The following is a 17296-nucleotide window of genomic DNA, read 5'->3' on the forward strand; positions in this document are numbered from 1 at the left end:
TGAGCGGCCAGCAGCTGCAGTGAGCGGCCGTCCAGAAGCCGGCGACCGATCTGCCTCGCACGGGAAGAGTGCAATGATGGTGCCAACTTGGGCCAGTGAAGCAACGTGTCCTCCACAACTAGACTGAAGAACAAAATGACAGCAACTTGTCTGTTCCCCTTCCCCCAATTCCCCAGCTCTGTTCCCATCCCCCAAATCCCCAATAAAAATCTTTAAAAAATAATTAGATTTATTGCAATTAGTAATGTTCTCTCTAATCCTTTATAAGAATTCAGGATGTCAACGCTTCAAAATTACTTTCCTTAAAGTTCAAATGTAGGAGGGAAAATACATGCTCATGACTAACTGCTCAAAGATAGTCCAACAGAGTAAGATCCTTGAAATCAGGACTTTGCGGTGTTCAGGCCATGTCTGAATACCTGACAATCCCAGAATGCTGCCTGTTGCTGTTTAATAAGAATGCATTTAATAAAAGAGAACTACAACTTTACCATTTTATTCATTTTTTAAATTCTTACCTTGAAAATTTTCTAATCAAGAGAAAAATGCCAGAATAAAAAAAGTACAGATACACATCTAGAGTCACTAATAGTTAGGGCTGGCCAAGTGGCTCAGTTGGTTAAGAACTTGCTCAAGAGTTTGAGCTCTGAACAACAGTGGTTCGAGTCCCGGCCTGAGCTGAGCTGCCAACGGGTGGCAGGATGGCTCAGCTTAAAAAAAAACAAAAAACTTAGAGTCACTAATAGTTAATATGTTTATCATGTTTGTGTTTTCTCTGTTTTCTGTCTTTCCTCCCTGCCCCTTCTCCCCTTCCACCCCCGAAAAACCCAAAAAAACCCAAAGAGCAAGGACCCGCTCTTAAATAGCCTCAGTAAATGATCAAATTCAGGGAAATTTAACAGTGATAGAATGTTATCAACCAGCACGTAGTCCAGACTCAATTTTTGCCAGTTGTCTGGGTAATGCCCTTTATAGCATTTGCCTCTTAATCCTGGATCTAATCGAAGTTCACATACTGCATTTAGCTGTGGTTCTTTTTGTGTCCTTTAAACTGGGACAGTGCCTCAGTTTTTCATTGTCTTTCGTGACATTAACATTTTCAAAGAATACAGGTTAATGCTTCCTCACAATGGAAATGAGAAATCTTGCATTTGGGGCAAAAATGCTAAGTGATGATTCTTCACAGAGCATTACATTAGTAGGTATCTGATGTTGGTTTGTTCCAATATTGGTGATGGTAACTCTGATCACTTGGTTAAGGTGGTGTCTCCAGAGTTCCCTTTGTAATTAATAAATAATTTCTGGTGTGTGTGTGTTTAGGGGGTGGAGCGGGGGTACTCTGACCCTATTAATTGTTTCCCGATAAAGTTCAGCATCCATTCATGACCCTTGCCTGATCAGTGATTACTGCTTTGGTCAAGAATGGTGACTTTCTAATTGTTTTATTCCTTTGCATTTATTAGTTGTAATTCCATTATAAAGGATCATTTTCTCTTCCACCCTCTTTATGTATTTACCTATTTATGTATTTGTTTGTGAGCATCAGTAGGGACTTGCAGGTTGTTTGGATTCAATATTACTTATTACTCTTATTTTCATGCTCATATTGTCCCCACTATGCCCAGTGGGTGTCCCTTTAGCCTCACTCCTGTGTTTGACATGGCCCCATAAGTGTGTGAGAATCATTTATTCTTTAGCCCCTAGTGTATCTATATTGAAGCTCTTCATTCAAGTCACTGCCAAAATGACAGATTTTATTCTTGCAGCAAATTGTTTTTGGAGCGATTGCTATGCCCCAGTTATTGATCTTACTCATGGTCCAATGGGAAGCCAGACAATTAAATCAGCCCTTACAATACAGTAAGTTATGACAGAGGGCACCATGGAGCACCAAGGCAAAGCTCTTTACCCCACTGGGTCAACCAAAGAAGGCTCCTGGGAAAAAAACATATCCCCTCCTTGACCTGAAATATGAATCGAAATAAAACCTAAATAAAAGTGGGAGAAGGCACAGTGTTCCAAGCTAAGGGAAGCACATATCTCTTTGAGGAATTCCCATCCCATAGAAAGCCTGTCAGAAACACCAACAACAGAGCCCCATCTCAAACCAGTTAAATCAGGATCTCGGGGGGGGAAGTCTAGAGTCCATACATTTTATTTTCTTTCCATAAACATCTTCTAGAGAATTTATCCCAAGGAGCAGTGTCACGTATCATGGAGTGAAACCTTTCAAAACTAACATTTTAAAAAATCCATTTTATTTTATAGGATTTTGAACTCAACAACGAACTAAAAATGAATGTCCTAAATTTGCTGGAAGAAGTTTTGCGAGACCCGGATCTCCTTCCCCAAGAAAGGAAAGCCACAGCGAACATCCTGAGGTAAAGGCAATTGCAGCTGCCTATTAATTACATAAGCCGATTTGCGCTATGTTCATAGAAAACAAGATCCTATCAAACCAGAAGGATACATCTTAGACTCCTGAGGGCAGCAAGGATTCTGTTCTCACTGGTGGAGTGTTACCTGTCGCCTTTTTCCTGCTGCCCCAGGAAGACGTTAGACTGGGCAACACAGCTTGTGTGCAGTGCGACTGCTCCTGTTTTGTGGGCAGACAGTGGATTACTGCAGAACCAAAAGGGAAAAGGAAGGAGCCTTGAGGATCCTCTCCTGCAAGCCCAGCAGGCATTGGCAGGCAGATTTGTTTTACTCATGTGGGTTCTAACTGTTTATCGTAAGCTTGTGTTTATGGGCAGGGCGACAGCGTTTCTGTGGGAGTCTGTGCACCTGGCTTGTGGATGTGCCACTCCAGAGTAGTTATGCATTTTCTTTGGCTTGTTGCACTGCTCCTGGACCAATTTGACTATCAACATCTCGGCTTGGGGTTTCTACATGCTGTATCAATTTGGATCCCATACTTCTATGTGATAAAGGCTTGAACTTTGCATTTCCCTCAGGAGACTTGTCTGTGTCTGTCCACCCAGCATCCAAGCAGGTAACAAGCTTTCTTATAGCTTCTTGAACTGATGGGTGGAGCCTTTTCTAGTCCACTCTACATGAGGAGGGCAGCTGTCAGTGCTTTGTGCAGACATTTCAGTTGATAGCTGTCCACCCCTCTCACAGCTCTATGGTCTGTCTCTGCTTGGTGGTGGAAAGCCCAGTATCTGTCTGCTAGGTGTGGTACTCCTTCACTTAACCTGACTTTCAGTGCCCTCTTCATTTGCAACCTTCTTTCTTCTGAGCTCAGCTATATTGTTTCTTTGTTAAAAAGAATGCTTGTGTGTGGAGGGGAGTCCATTTTAGCTCAGCCCACCATGTTTTTGGAAGTCCCTCCCTGATGCAGCAAGGCCAGATTTGGGTCTGTAATGTTTTAACAACTGGTCCACAACACATTCTTAGCCCCATTAGCTCAAGATTTCATAGCCAGTACCTTCTTTGATCTAGGAGTTGTTATGGGCTGAATTACACCCTCACTCCCATGGAAAAATATGTTGAAGCCCTACCCTCCGTTACTCAAAATGGGACCTTATTTGAAAATAGGGCTGTTGCAGATGTAATTAGTTAAGGTGAGATTGTTCTGCGGTAGGATGGACCCCTAATCCAGTATAACTGGTGTCCTTATAAGAAGATGGCCCTGTGAAGACAGAGAGACACAGAGAGAATGCCATGTGAAGATGAAGCAGAGGTTGGAGTTATGCAGCTGCAAACCAAGGAATGCCAACGATTGTAGCCAAACCATCAAAGGCTCGGAAAAGGCGAGGGAGGATTCCTCCACAGGTTTCAGGGGACATCGCCCTGCTGACCCTTGAGTTTGGACATCTAGCCTCCCAAAGTCTAAGACAGTAAATTTCTGTTGTTTGAAGCCACCTAGTCAGTGGTTCTTTGTTAGTGCAACCCTAAGAAACTATTAAGGGCCTTCTTCATTTTTTTTTTTTCATTCTATGAAAACATCTTGGTAAATTTAAGGACTCTGTTTTATATCTATTTTTGGATTTTAAAAGTATAAATACATTTTCAGATAACGCCTGGTTTCAGTGGAAGAGTGGTTATGTCTGTGAGAGATTACTGTCCCTTTTCTCTTCATATAAACACTTTATTATGCTCTTTGTATTGAAAACACTGCTATTTTAAAACCACATTCTAGACGTTTGTGTCCCCAGACATTTGACTGGATAGCTGTCAGGGAAATGGGGTTGTTCAGGCTGGGAAGGATCGTCAAGATTGGTGACTAGAAGCCTGCATGTCGCCACCCTCCCACAGCACCCATGCCAGACATGACCAATCGATCGTGAGCGCCTTCTGCCGGTACCAATCAACGCAGAGTTCTGTTGACTGACACTACCAGTTAACTGAAGGTGGCACTGAACATGATTTCTATTTACCATCCTAGGCTTTCATTATTTACCAGGCTTAAGATGTGCCAATTCTCTTTGTTAAATAAATGACCTAAAAATTGTTATATTTCTGAGATCAATAAGGAATAGAAATTTTGGTAGATGGCACAGCCTGGGAGTATAATTCTAGCGGAGCCTGAGTCTAACTTTTGCAGGATGTCACAGGTTTAAACCTTGGTTCAGCCACTTGGCGCTCTCAAGTTTTTTATCCAGTTTAAACCTCAGTTTCCTTGTTTCTAAAATGGGGCGAATCATACTTCTACCGTTGGGTTTTTGTGAAGAATACATGATATAATTTGTACAGAGGCTAACAGAATGCCTGAAACATAATTAACACTCGTATTACTGCTGCACTTGTTGTAATTATAATTATAATTATTATTAGAAAGCATTGAGAGTAGGTATTAGGAAAAAGAGTTTCTGCCATCAGGGGAATATGGCCCAAGTAAAATCAGGCTATAATCTTAGTCAAACTCAGCTTCCTTGGGCTTCATCACCTTGTCGATACAAAAGAGATTATAACAACATTAAAAGCCAATTTAACATTGCACAACAATGTAAATGCAATAAAAAAATCATTCAAATGTACACTTTAAATGAATTGTTTAGTATGTGATTTATATCTTAATATAGTTGTTATAAAAAAACAACAACAACCCACATTCATAACCAACTTGCTGCTATTTTGGAAAACAAAAAAAAGTCAAAACCAAAAAAACAGTTTCAGTGATGGGGTGCCCCCCACTGCCCACCCAGAATTCTAGTCTCTTGCAAAGTCTTCCCAAAGCATTCTAAAAGCCCTAAGAAATATGTGCTCAGGAACAAACCCAATCATTTTTTCTGCCTCCGCATCTTTATTCAAGCTCACCACCTGGGGGCCACTTGAAGGAGAGACTTTGTCAGTGCCGTCTCTGTTGCTGTGGAGAACGCTGCCTGCCAGTCTTCTGAAACCACCATTTCCCTATCAAAAAGCTGAGAAAGATACCACCACCCATCCCTGTGCCACGTGGGTCCCAGAGCAGCCTCACTCCACAAGGAGCCTCACGGTCTCCTGAAAACAGCTCCTTCAGCTCCTGGTTCCGCATCCTTGACCATAAGAATTGAAAACCCACCACAAAGCCCAGCAGGGAACAGAGTGACACCATCCTTTCTCCCACCTCTGGCCATCTTTCTTCCTGTGAGGCCAAAACAAAACAAAACTCTGTTTAGTCCTAAGCATATCAACAAAAACAGACAGATATAAGTGAGGCCACCAGCCCATTACCTGAGCTAGACAGCTAGACCCTGAGTCCCAGTTTGGGTCAGCTAGGTCTCTGGGGCACTGACTTATCTGCCCAACAAGACAGTGAATAGATTTGTACCAAAGAATCCTGGTAAAAAAACAAAAAACAAAAAAACTACTGATCCTTGGTTGAATTTCCCCGCCAAGTAATTCACTCCCTCCGTGCTACCCTTGCGAGGCCCTTCCCTGGCACATACAATTGTGATTATAGGAGAAATAAATGATACATTAAGTTTTTAGGGTTTTTGATACTTGCCATATCAGATACTTATGTTTATATGTATGAAATTGATATTTTAAAAAATCACATCAGAATTAGAAAGTAGAGTAGGAAGTAAGCCTAGATATAACCATCAGCTGAAAGAATGCCATCATTAGGAAATCTTTTTGTGGAAAAAAAAAATCATAGAGTACATGAGAAAGAAATAGAAATCAAAAGAATTATTTAACAACCTGAAAATTATAAATATTTTCTTGTTGGTTCATTTCTTAATTTGGAAACAAACGAAGACTTGTTCCCAGCAAAAGCCAGGTTTTCGTCTTAAAGGTTTCCATGCGTTTAGAGACATCTACCCTTATTTTTTTTCCCCATGTGGCAGAGCAAAGGTAGCAGTGGGCTCAAGTGAGCCTAGAAAGAAGGAAAGGGGGATTGAGACCGCACAGGAAGGAGATGGTCTGGCAGGGCCCAGCAGGGAAAGCAACAGGCGATGAAACCTTTACAAGGTGGGAAGGGGCCGAGTTTGAGGCAGGCCACGCCACGGGCACAAGCCAGACAGTTACAGGAGCGCGAAAGCAGCCCAGGGAGTGTGGACCAATGCAAGGGCAGAGGCCGACTGCTCCTGGCTCTGTTTTTAAATCAACCTGATGTCTACAAGTGAAGGAGGAATTTTCCAGTCGCAGAACTTGGATAACCCCATTTTCTAAATCTGGTGTTTCATTATAAAATATTAAACTGATGATACTGCCTAATGGATGTGAGGGAAACGCAGGATCCTGGAGCATTCATCAAAGCTTCAAGGTAGTCAGACTAGAGCCAATTCATCCTCTCTTGGAACTGGACCAGAGATACAGGGGCCTTCACATCTGAAGGGAACATTGCTGAATATACAGTACCTCCCAGTGAATATGAGTTACGATTGTGAGATAAAAACATAGCATGTTTTAGTTAAATGCAGCCCTGACATTAGAGATGTATATGCATTCAAGTCATGTAACAGGGAGATGTTAACATTAAACATGTATTTAAACATATATTACGCGAATACGGTCAAGTGAAAGCTCTCTGTGATAAAACATCTCTGCCTCACAGTCTCACAGGGGTTACTTTACGCTTAATTAGCATAGGTAGTTTGTTGCCCTGTTTGTGAATAAAACTCTCTGCTCAAGACGTTTATATTTCTAAAATACCAACCCCCTCCAACATTGTATGACTAGCTGGTTTCTGAATCTATGCAGTGTAGTGTTTTTTTGTAGTGTAATTTTGTGCGACAAAATGAAAAGAAACAATGACTTCTTGGAACGTCAACTGGAATGAGTTCAGATCACAAAATGGGGACCCTTCCAAACCTCACAAAGCCCAAGCAGCATCAACAGACTCTTATGAAGAGAGAAAATGTTAAATAACTTAAAGGGACCAGAATGTACCTTGGAACGTTAGGGTAAGATCATTGAGGAGAGTAACATTTGATAGAAGCTAACTGATTTCTTGACCATTTCTTTTCAAGGGAAGAATATTGTCCAGTCCCATAAAAAAAGATACTTTCTACGAGTACACATTGTTTTGTGGCCACTGATCTCTCTCCAGGACCCTAACTAGAGTGGAAAGAATGGCCTACATTTTAGGAAGGAGTCACTTTATCCCTTGTGTGTAACCCCTAAGTGTGATTTGACAGCCTTTGGAGAAAGAGTTGTGCTTATTTTTAACTCACGTCAATCTGCCTTTTATTATATGAGGACAATTTTTTTCTGCTCACAAATGATATGGCTAATTGCTGAAAAGAGGACTGCCCCTCCTGTAATATAGAAGGATTCTGCTCCCTGGTAAATAGCGGAAAGCCTTTGTAAGCGAGGAAGAAGATAGAGGAAAGGGGATTGATGTGTGGTCTATGCTGGATCCTTGAAGAGGTGCCTTCCACAAACCTGCTTAAGATAAGCAAGAATAACAGGAGAGCACCATTGGACCACAGCCTGGGCAAGTTAGTCAGTTTCTTTGAGTATTTGTTTTCTGATCTGTGAAACGGAGATAATAATGCTTACTTTGAAGGGATTTTTTGATATAAGAGAGTGTGTATGCCACATGTTTAGCATGTTGTGAGCATACAATAATCCATCTCTTGATTTTGTATTTTGGAGGGTGGTAGTTTTGTTTTCATCAATTCAAAGCACAACAGAACATCACATCATTATTGCTTTTGAAACCAGCTTCCTCCAGTAGACAGGCTACATGGTTTGGGACTTTTTCAATATTTTTGTACTTTTAATATGTGATTGTGCCTTCATTTTGGGAAGCTGAAAATGCTTGGCTCAGATGGCAAGTTATATAATCAGTATAATTCTGGACTCTGAACTTCTGTTGGATATGACGTATCACTCCCACTCTGAAACCAGCACCCACTACTTCAGTATTAATTAACTTAGGGATTTATCCATTCATTCATCGCTTGTCAAAAAAAAAATATTTATGGAGAGCTAAATAATGCCATGTGTGGGGCTACAGCACCAAATCTCAGGAAAGACAACCTCGGAAGCAAGGGGGAAGAATTGATCTGCTGGCTTCTGCCTCACTTTGTTTGAATTCTTGCCACCTAGGAACTCCCCTGAGCTCCTGGGCTGTATATGAGTGGGGTGGGAGCTGCTGTGCATTTTCTGTGTCAGCATGAGCAGGGAAAGGCCAGGGTAAGGAACAGGGGTGCATGGATGGGACACTCAGGACTGTTCGAACCCCTGACTGATAGTTCTGCAGGATGCCCAGATTCACGGCGTGAAGTCCCTCGGTAACACAGAGCACACCAGCTGACCCTCAGGTTCACTCTGATGGTGGGTGTTTTATTTCCAGCCTTGTATGTCACAAGTCAGCTCCTTGTTATAAGTCAGCTCTCTTGATGATCCTCCTGTGCCTTTACCGTGTGCGTTTTCTGTTTCCTTGACTGCCTTTCTCCAGCTCGTGTCTCCACAGCCTCCAGCTGACAGCACAGCCTTGCAGACCCAAACCCTCCGACTTCTTACCCAGAGAACACTGCATGGCATTTTGTCATTTCATTCCTGGCATGTCTCTTTTCTTTTCATGGAGGATATTCTGATTTTTTTTTTCAGGGCTCTTTCACAAGATGATCAAGATGACATCCACCTAAAATTAGAGGATATAATTCAACTGGTGAGTTCAGCCATGGTCTTATCCAGCACAATTATGTGCAAACTCCCTCTCAAAGGCAAGCAATATGCCTGTGACTGATAAATGAGTGCTTGGCCCTGTCTATGACCCATGAAGCGCTGGGAGATGAACCAAATTTGGCCTGGGATTTAACAGTTGGTCCATGATGTTAATGTTGGCTGAGAGTTCTGAGCTTTCCGCCATTTTCTTCATAGCTAGAATCCTTGATGGACTTTGTACTTCAGCAGCGGCAGTGAGCAGACAGGAGCCTCGCTCCCATGTGTGTTTCATTTCCGCCCCACCCCCACCCCCCACCCCATCTCTTGCAGACGGACTATCCGAAGGCTGAGTGCTTTGAGACCTTGTCAGCCATGGAGCTGGCTGAGCAGATTACCCTCCTGGACCACATCGTCTTCAGAAGCATCCCCTATGAGTGAGTGCTACCCTCACAGCAGCAGACCCCCCTCAGGCAGAAATAGCCAGCTTAGAGTTGATGTTATTTCTAAGGCAGAGGTGTGTGCAGAGGTATGAGCCTTACTCTTAAAATGGTTTGGTCCCACTGAATGTCTTGGTTCCAGTGTATGTTGGAAATATTGATTTGAGAATATTGGAGACTTTCAGGATGGTCACTCTTGTGTTTCTATATGTAGGATGATTACCATAGAATGTAAATTTCTTTTTACTCTCCCATCATGCATTACAGAAACCTCAATACAGCTGTAGCTGTGGTTCTCAAATTTCAGGGTGCCTAAAATCATTTGGGAAACTTGTTAAAAATATACATTCCTAGATACCTCCCTCAGAGATTCTGATTCCAGCAGGTTTCAGGCCCAGGAAACTATATTTTCAATGAGAAGCCCAGATAATTCTGGGTGGTCCAAGACTTCGAGAAAGACTGACCATCAGTAAATTCTGTAAACTCTGCTGCCCACTTGCATAAAGCATTAAGTGCCGCAAGCTTTGAGACATTGGGCTCATTACACAGCCTTTTGATTTCCTTATTCATAGAGTAAGGGGCGGTTCTTTAAGCCCCCCTTTGTTTGGACAAATGGCAACTGTTGACAAATGTCCTCTGTGAATGAAAAACTAAATTGAAGATAATGGGAGGGCTGGGCAAGAGATATGAACACGTGTATCCGGCAAAGAGGACGTTGGTGAGGATAGAGGGTCAAATGATGTTTAGATGGTCAGAGCTACTGCCCTGTCAGAGAGGCATCAGGGACAGAGACAGAGGATGTCCCTGCAAATTTTTATGTATTTTATCTTCTTTCCCTTCCCCTCTTCCAGCACTCAGACCAATCCACAAACATGAAAAAAATAAAATAAAATAGGAATGCGGCCCATTGGCCATACCAATGAACCCAGCAACTATTCGAGGACTTGAGTTAGGAACCAGAGTGCCTCTTGCCCCACTCGTGACTACCCTCCAGTGCAGAGAGGATTCGGGAAAAAGAGGAAGGGCAGGATCTCTGTGGAGGAGAAAGAGCAAAGCCTGAACCTTGGTGGTGGCCCTTGGTGTGGTCTCTTCCTGGGACCCTCCCACCTTTCTGCCCTGTCCCCTTTGTGCCAGTGTGAATATCTACCAGTTATTTTCATCCTTGGAACTGGCATGTCTTTATGTCGAATAGCCTTGCAGAATGGGAGCAGTACCACCAACAGGAAGGGACAAAGAAACTTGCATGGGGACTCGTCAGCGTTTCTGGATTAAGAATACGTCAGAGTAATTTTATTTCAAGTTGTTTTTCTGTAATGGCTGTAGAAAATAGTTCCTATATGCTCCATTTTGATTGTCCACTGCTTGCTGGGATCAGTGCCCTGCTCGTGGGGGAGGTGAAGGAGCACGGATATTATTTGGAAGACAGACCTTCCCCCAGGCTGAGTGCCCCCCACTGTAACTGCCTTCATCACATGAATGGGTTGTAAATGGTAACAAGGAGTGTTTGTTTATTCAGCCCTCAACACTGTGTACTGTTCCGGGCTCTGGGGACAACAAAGGACAGTCCCCTCCCATGGAATTGACATTTGCCTGGAGAATGTCAGAGCAAAGTAGAGGAAACCATGCTGTTTGTTCTTGGTTAACATTTTTGGTAGTGATGGATTTTTCGGACCTTCTACCAAGAATTACATTTTTTTTTTAAGAAAAAGCTCATCCAAAATAAATAAATAAATAAATAAATAAATAAAAATCAAAAGCTGATCCGGGGATGATAATCTTGGTTACTTTCTCAGTTAGTACTTAACTTCTTTATTCCTCTTGTGTTGGTCATTGTTTTCCAACTTCAGAGAAGCCCTTATAAGGATCCTAATAAGGACAAAGTTCAAACATTGATAAAAGAAAGCCGGAAACTGAAAACTTTTTTTTTTTTTTGTCTTGCATGGTGAAATCCTAGAGTTGAACTAAAATTCATTTTGAGATGTCTAGTAGCAGCAGGTGTTGAGCAATGTCAAGTTTAATGTATGTAATAGTAATAATAATTATTCATACCGATAACTGACCACTTAAAAAATTAATTGGTTTTCTATTTTGCTTTGTACTTTCAGAGAGTTTCTTGGGCAGGGGTGGATGAAGCTGGATAAAAATGAAAGAACACCTTATATTATGAAAACCAGCCAACAATTCAATGATGTGAGTAACCATAAAAATAAAACCTTGGGCTGTTACAGGAAGACGATGATCAGGGTCTTAAGACTCTCTCTAAAATAAAGCTACCCACATTTAAGACAGAGCTGATGGAACATTAAAGACAAGCTTAAATCTCCTTTAAACGCTCATACTGAGGTCATTCGAGTAATTTCCAGTTAACTTCCAGATGCAAGAGGTTCACTTTTGATAGTAAGTGCTCAGTAATGCATAGGTTGCTGTTATTATTTTCATCATAATCATCGTTACTTCATGGTCATAGATGGACTAGTTCTAACAGAGTGAGCTGTGTATGTGTCACTGGGCCCTGGTGGTGCTGGTGACAGTAACGTTCGGTTGGTGTAACTCCTCCTCATCATTACTGATCGCTCAGTCCAAATTACATTCCAGGGTTAAAAAGGACCTCTTTGAACATAATTATGGTGTTGCTGTCACTGTATGCAGTGGTGAGCAGCTGTCGGTCCATCTCCCCACTCTGCTTTTCTCGGGCAGCAAGATGGTGTTGCTTTATGCCCACTAACTCTTAATTTGTTCTGTTCTAATGGTCTTAGTCCTGTAATATAACCACAGATGTGGGAGTGTCTTCAGGCCTTTCCAGGCAAAGGGAAGGCTCCCTTTGCAGTTCCACTAAACTACAGTAAAAGGAATAATGATAATATTTAAAAAACAACAAAAAAAAAACCCTTTCAGAACCCTGTAGGTAAATTAATAAGTCACTTAGAAGCAAAATACAAAACAACAGTGTAGAGTCCCAAGACAGTGCTTTTGCACAGGGTACTTACTTGAAGAATACTTAAAGGCTGACTGGACATTATCACATAATGAGCATCAATGCCCCTGCTGTCTAAAGGACAGGACACGTGACCCATCTGGGCTACTCTCTGAGAAGCAGAGCCCCTGCTGGGGGAAATAAACCTCTATTGCCTGTGCCGTGCATACACTTGGGGCATAATGGACACTCAAATCCTAGATTCAGTCCCCGGCTGCAGACCCACATGTCTCCACTTGGATGGCCACTTGCATTGTGCCCGCAACAGGTTGCAAATGAACTTATCCTCAGCACCCCAGACCTGCCAAGCCTGCTTCTCCATCTTACTCTTTGTTCTCAGTCTCAGGGAACGGCCTCACCGTACACTCACTTGCCCATGCACGGAATCTAGAGGTCACCTTTGACTCCTTCTCCCTTACCTACCCTCAACCCCCCAACATGTAAGTGAACCCTAAATCTACTGTATGTCTCAGACCCTTTTCCCCTCCTTCCCCACCGCCATGACCGTGATTTGGCCTTGCACCCTTTCTCTCCAGGAGCTCCTCACTCACTATCCGCTGCCACCTCATTGTCCTCCAACCCACTCCTCAGGCAGTGTCACAGGAATAGCTTCTCTAAAAGGCCAGCCTAATTATATCACTTTCTTTAACAAAAATCTGCCAAAGTGACTTCCCCTCACCTTCCAGATATTCAACTACTGAGTTCCAACTACTCAACCTGGTCTTTGGGAACCCTTCTCACCTGTCATCCTTGTCTCTCACGACCCCCTGGGCTCCTCAGATGACTGCCAGATCCTCCATTGTGCCATGCCTTCCACCTCTGTCCCTGTGCAAATGCTCTTCTATGATGGAAAGAAGTGGCTAACTCCTCCTCATCCTTTAGGACTCAGTGCAGCCGCAACCTCATTCCAGAAGCCTCCTCTGTACTAGACCAGATGCTGCATGCTGCCTCCATGTTCTCAACACCACCCCAACCGCCCCCCCCCAACACACACACACACACACAGACTTGGCTTTGCATTTCACTGTATGGCATTTACTTGTTTATGTCTGCCTCCTCCCACACACCCCTTCCACCTAGCTAGGCTTAGCCCCTAGGTCAGGGATGCTGATGTATTTGCCTTTCTCTTCCTAGCACCTAAAAGAATGCCTGGTTCATAGTAAGTGCTCAATACAAAAAGATTTTTTTTAATAAATATGCAGAATGGTTATTCTGAGGCACTGTGAGATCTTAAGTATCTAAGGAATCATCAAAGAATGCTTGTACCCATCAGAGTTAGTGTATGGATATAAGATTAGACCCCCTATTCTTTTGTCAGAAATTAATCCTATTCTGTTCTTTTCCTTTCCATAATCTAAGTGTTGAGCTTCTTAAGCTCCCTTTTTTTCTCTTGGCTTTAACTAATAGAATTATAGTACTTAGCCTTGAAACTGTAGGTCCTTTCACCTGCTGGTGAAAAAAAATTCAGCAAGGTGAAAAGGAGAAAGTTTCTCTCTTTCCCTGCACTGAAGTGTTTCTGATTTGAAAGTTGATTAGGTTAGAAACAATTTGATTAAGGGTAATAAAATGTTTTCTTTCTCTGTGATAACTGAGGCTTCTTAGAGTGAATATCCCACACTATTGGGGGGTGGGAGCAAGGAGCATGTGGAGAGGCCCCAAGAAGAGAAACCCATGATCTACAACGGTTGCTGTTCCTCAGGGATTAGCTTATTCTCTTCCATTTCCTCAAAAAATGGTTGGAAATAACTCCTTCAACAAAATTACTGATTAACAAACTCACCTCTTCCCCCACCGAGCTGATTCCAAACAATGCGTATCTTCTCTCTGAGGATGAACAGGTGCTCATTAGTTTGTTATTATTACAGACTCTAGTCTCTTCAGAAAGTTATCTAAACGTGGACGACGATCTCCAAGGCCCTCCGCAGGCTGCTTTCCTGACACCTCTGTAGGTAACTCGGGCAGTTGGCCTGATGAATTGCTTTGGCTCTTAGCCGCCTCTCTTGGCTTTCCTTTCCCCTTGTCTCAGATGAGTAACCTGGTGGCCTCCCAGATAATGAATTACGCAGATGTCAGCTCCCGTGCCAATGCAATTGAGAAGTGGGTGGCGGTGGCAGACATTTGCCGATGCCTGCACAACTACAACGGGGTGCTGGAGATCACCTCAGCCTTAAACAGAAGCGCCATCTACAGGCTGAAGAAAACCTGGGCCAAGGTGTCCAAGCAGGTGAGCCTCAGCCAGCCACCCATCCCGCTGCCGCCGAGAAGAGGAGAGGCTGGGAGACCTGAGCCAAGATAAATTGTACTAATTAGGAAATAATTAACTGAAATGAGCAGCTCACTTGCCAAAGGAAGATGTCAATGTGGATAATTACCGTGTTCTTACCACTTAATTGATTCCACTCATGTGCATTTCTCAATGGTTAATTTAGAAAAGAAAATACAACCCCAAACACTCATTATAGCATACCCGGGAGAACCTCAAACAATGTGGTTGACACACAGGAGTTGTCTCCTGAGTTATTTAGAGAGGGTACATTGATACCAAGTGACACAGTGATGTCGAGTGAATCCATTCTTTCTCCCCCAAAGTAAGGGTGCAGATGCCATAGGGCCAAACACCAGGGACCAAAGGCCTCAATATTCACCTCTTTCCTTGTCATTCATGTCGTCACGTTAAAGTTTTGGCATGACTAGATGTGCAGAAATGGAACTTTCTTAACTTTCTTTTCATTGGACTCAGCTTGTTCATACCTATCATTTTTATTCAGATCACTTTAAGATTCCAATTAAATCACGGTTTCCCCCACTTTTTCTCCTGGCCTTTCCCATGGGTGTCGGTGGGTGTAGTGGAGGCCCCTCCAGGCTTGTGGGACAGGGTGAGCAGCCTCAACCTGGGCATCCCACGTGCTTCTCCCAGCCGAGCTGCCTGGGTGTGGGTGTCATCGAGAGTGGCTCGTCCTCCCCAGGGGACATTCTCCCATGTCCATGGAAAAGAGTCCAGACCAATGTCAATGATTTTATTTCTCGGTAAGTATCAGTTAGATTTTTCTAACAAGCTGATGAAGATAATCACAAAAGAAAGGATTTGCTGTAGAGGATATTTAGTCAGGTAATAGCCAAGCAACCAAATGTGTGCTTTGATGACTTGGGAATTAACACTCAAAAAGATTCATCATGAAACCCCCTTGCTGTGACACTTCTCCTTTAAGAGTCCCTATTCACACATGTTTTTCAGTTCTTTAAGTCCTTGAGTTTCTCATGCATTGCAAATTTTTTTTTCTGCACATTTTCCTCTCTTTTTGGCTAAATGAATAGCATAGTCACTTTTTTGTACCCACATGTTCTTCTTTTAACATCATATTTAAACATAATGCCCCATCTTTGTACTTTGAAACTCTTGTCACACAAAATTATATCACATCACAACAGTCTGGCAGAGGTACCAGTGCCTGCCACTACAGAAGAGAATGGAGCATGTTGTGGTAACTCGCTATTTTATCAAACCATAGGAGAGTTCTCATAATGTACTAAGTCGTTTGTTTCTTTCTAGACAAAAGCTCTAATGGACAAGCTTCAGAAGACTGTTTCATCTGAAGGAAGATTTAAAAATCTCAGAGAAACCCTTAAAAAGTATGTCTATATTAATTATTAAATTATCCATAATTCACAAGTATATTTACATAATTTATATAGTATACAAATAGTGGCCTACCTCCTGCTTTGCTTTGAAAAGAAAAAACAACAAATGGGAAACAACCTCCACTATCTAGGTATTTTTCTTATTTTCCTTTTCATTTGGAATACTGTGCATATCGTAAGTGTCTTATTGGATGTACTCACGGTATGCCGAGTTTTCCAAATAAAAAGAAAACACCTCCATCATTTGCTATTAAAAGTTAGAGTTGGTATTTCTTAATCTAAGCACTATGTTATTTTGTGATTTTTAAAATGTAAATATTACAGTACCTATGGATTATTGTTCTCTATTTCTGGCCTTTTATTGCTGGATCATTCTGAGAGAGAGAGAGGAAAGTAAAGGAAGGGAAGGGACGGGGAGGAAAGGGGCTAGACTTGATTCTTAACCTTCTGCCACACTTACTTGACTTACTTTGGGAAAATGTTAGTCCTGATGCCATAAGTGAAAGAATGACTCGTGGTGATACCAACAATTGTACAATAACTATTCACTGAATACTTACTAAATGACAGACTCCATGCTGAGTGTTTAATGTGTTTTATTTAAGCCTCATAACTAGAGAGAGAAGTTTTATTGTCTCCATTTTACAGATGAGGAAACTGCAGTTCAGAGAGTTGGCCCAGCATCACTTAATAAGTGGTCAAGCTGGGACTCAAACCCAGTTCTCTCTGGATCAGAGGGCCATGTTCTCAGCTGTAGACTCTGAGAAGACCCAGTGTACCCCACCTCAGCAAACAAATAAAAAATAAAGGTCTCACTTTAGGGAGCAGTTGTGATATTAATTACATCTATACCTTTTGAAATATTTAAGTACTAGCTAAAACAGAAAGCAAGTTTTACAAGCTCTAATCGCATTGTTTTTTCCACCCAGTTCTTTAAGTTGAACGTTGGCACTTTAATGAAGTGAGGGCATAGGGATTTCCTACACACATGCTCCTGCCCTCCCCCAGAGGAGTCTGGCCAATTCACAAGCACTGCAAACAAATACTGCCAACAAGAATTGCTAGCAAATATTTTGTGTTTGTCTATAAGATAGCCTGTTGTTTGAACATGCCATTGTCTCAAACACATAGTAAAGTGTGGGCCATGATATTGTATTATATTCTATTGTGAGATGTATTTAAAACTCTGCGTATCATGAGTGTG

At 42.2% G+C, this 17296-nt stretch overlaps 1 protein-coding gene across 1 annotated transcript in view; it reads left to right on the forward strand.

Annotated features, from left to right (window-relative positions):
* Positions 1–17296, forward strand: part of RASGRF2 (Ras protein specific guanine nucleotide releasing factor 2) — a 227353-nt gene that overhangs the window by 204088 nt on the left and 5969 nt on the right. Inside the window, exons 20-25 of the mRNA XM_019652583.1 lie at positions 2269–2381; positions 8986–9046; positions 9373–9476; positions 11585–11669; positions 14480–14677; positions 16004–16083. Of these exons, the coding sequence (XP_019508128.1) occupies positions 2269–2381; positions 8986–9046; positions 9373–9476; positions 11585–11669; positions 14480–14677; positions 16004–16083 (641 nt within the window). The remainder of the gene's footprint in view (positions 1–2268; positions 2382–8985; positions 9047–9372; positions 9477–11584; positions 11670–14479; positions 14678–16003; positions 16084–17296) is intronic.

This window comes from Hipposideros armiger, unplaced genomic scaffold (genome assembly GCF_001890085.2).
Source record: "Hipposideros armiger isolate ML-2016 unplaced genomic scaffold, ASM189008v1 scaffold_182, whole genome shotgun sequence".
Taxonomy (NCBI): Eukaryota; Metazoa; Chordata; class Mammalia; order Chiroptera; family Hipposideridae; genus Hipposideros; species Hipposideros armiger.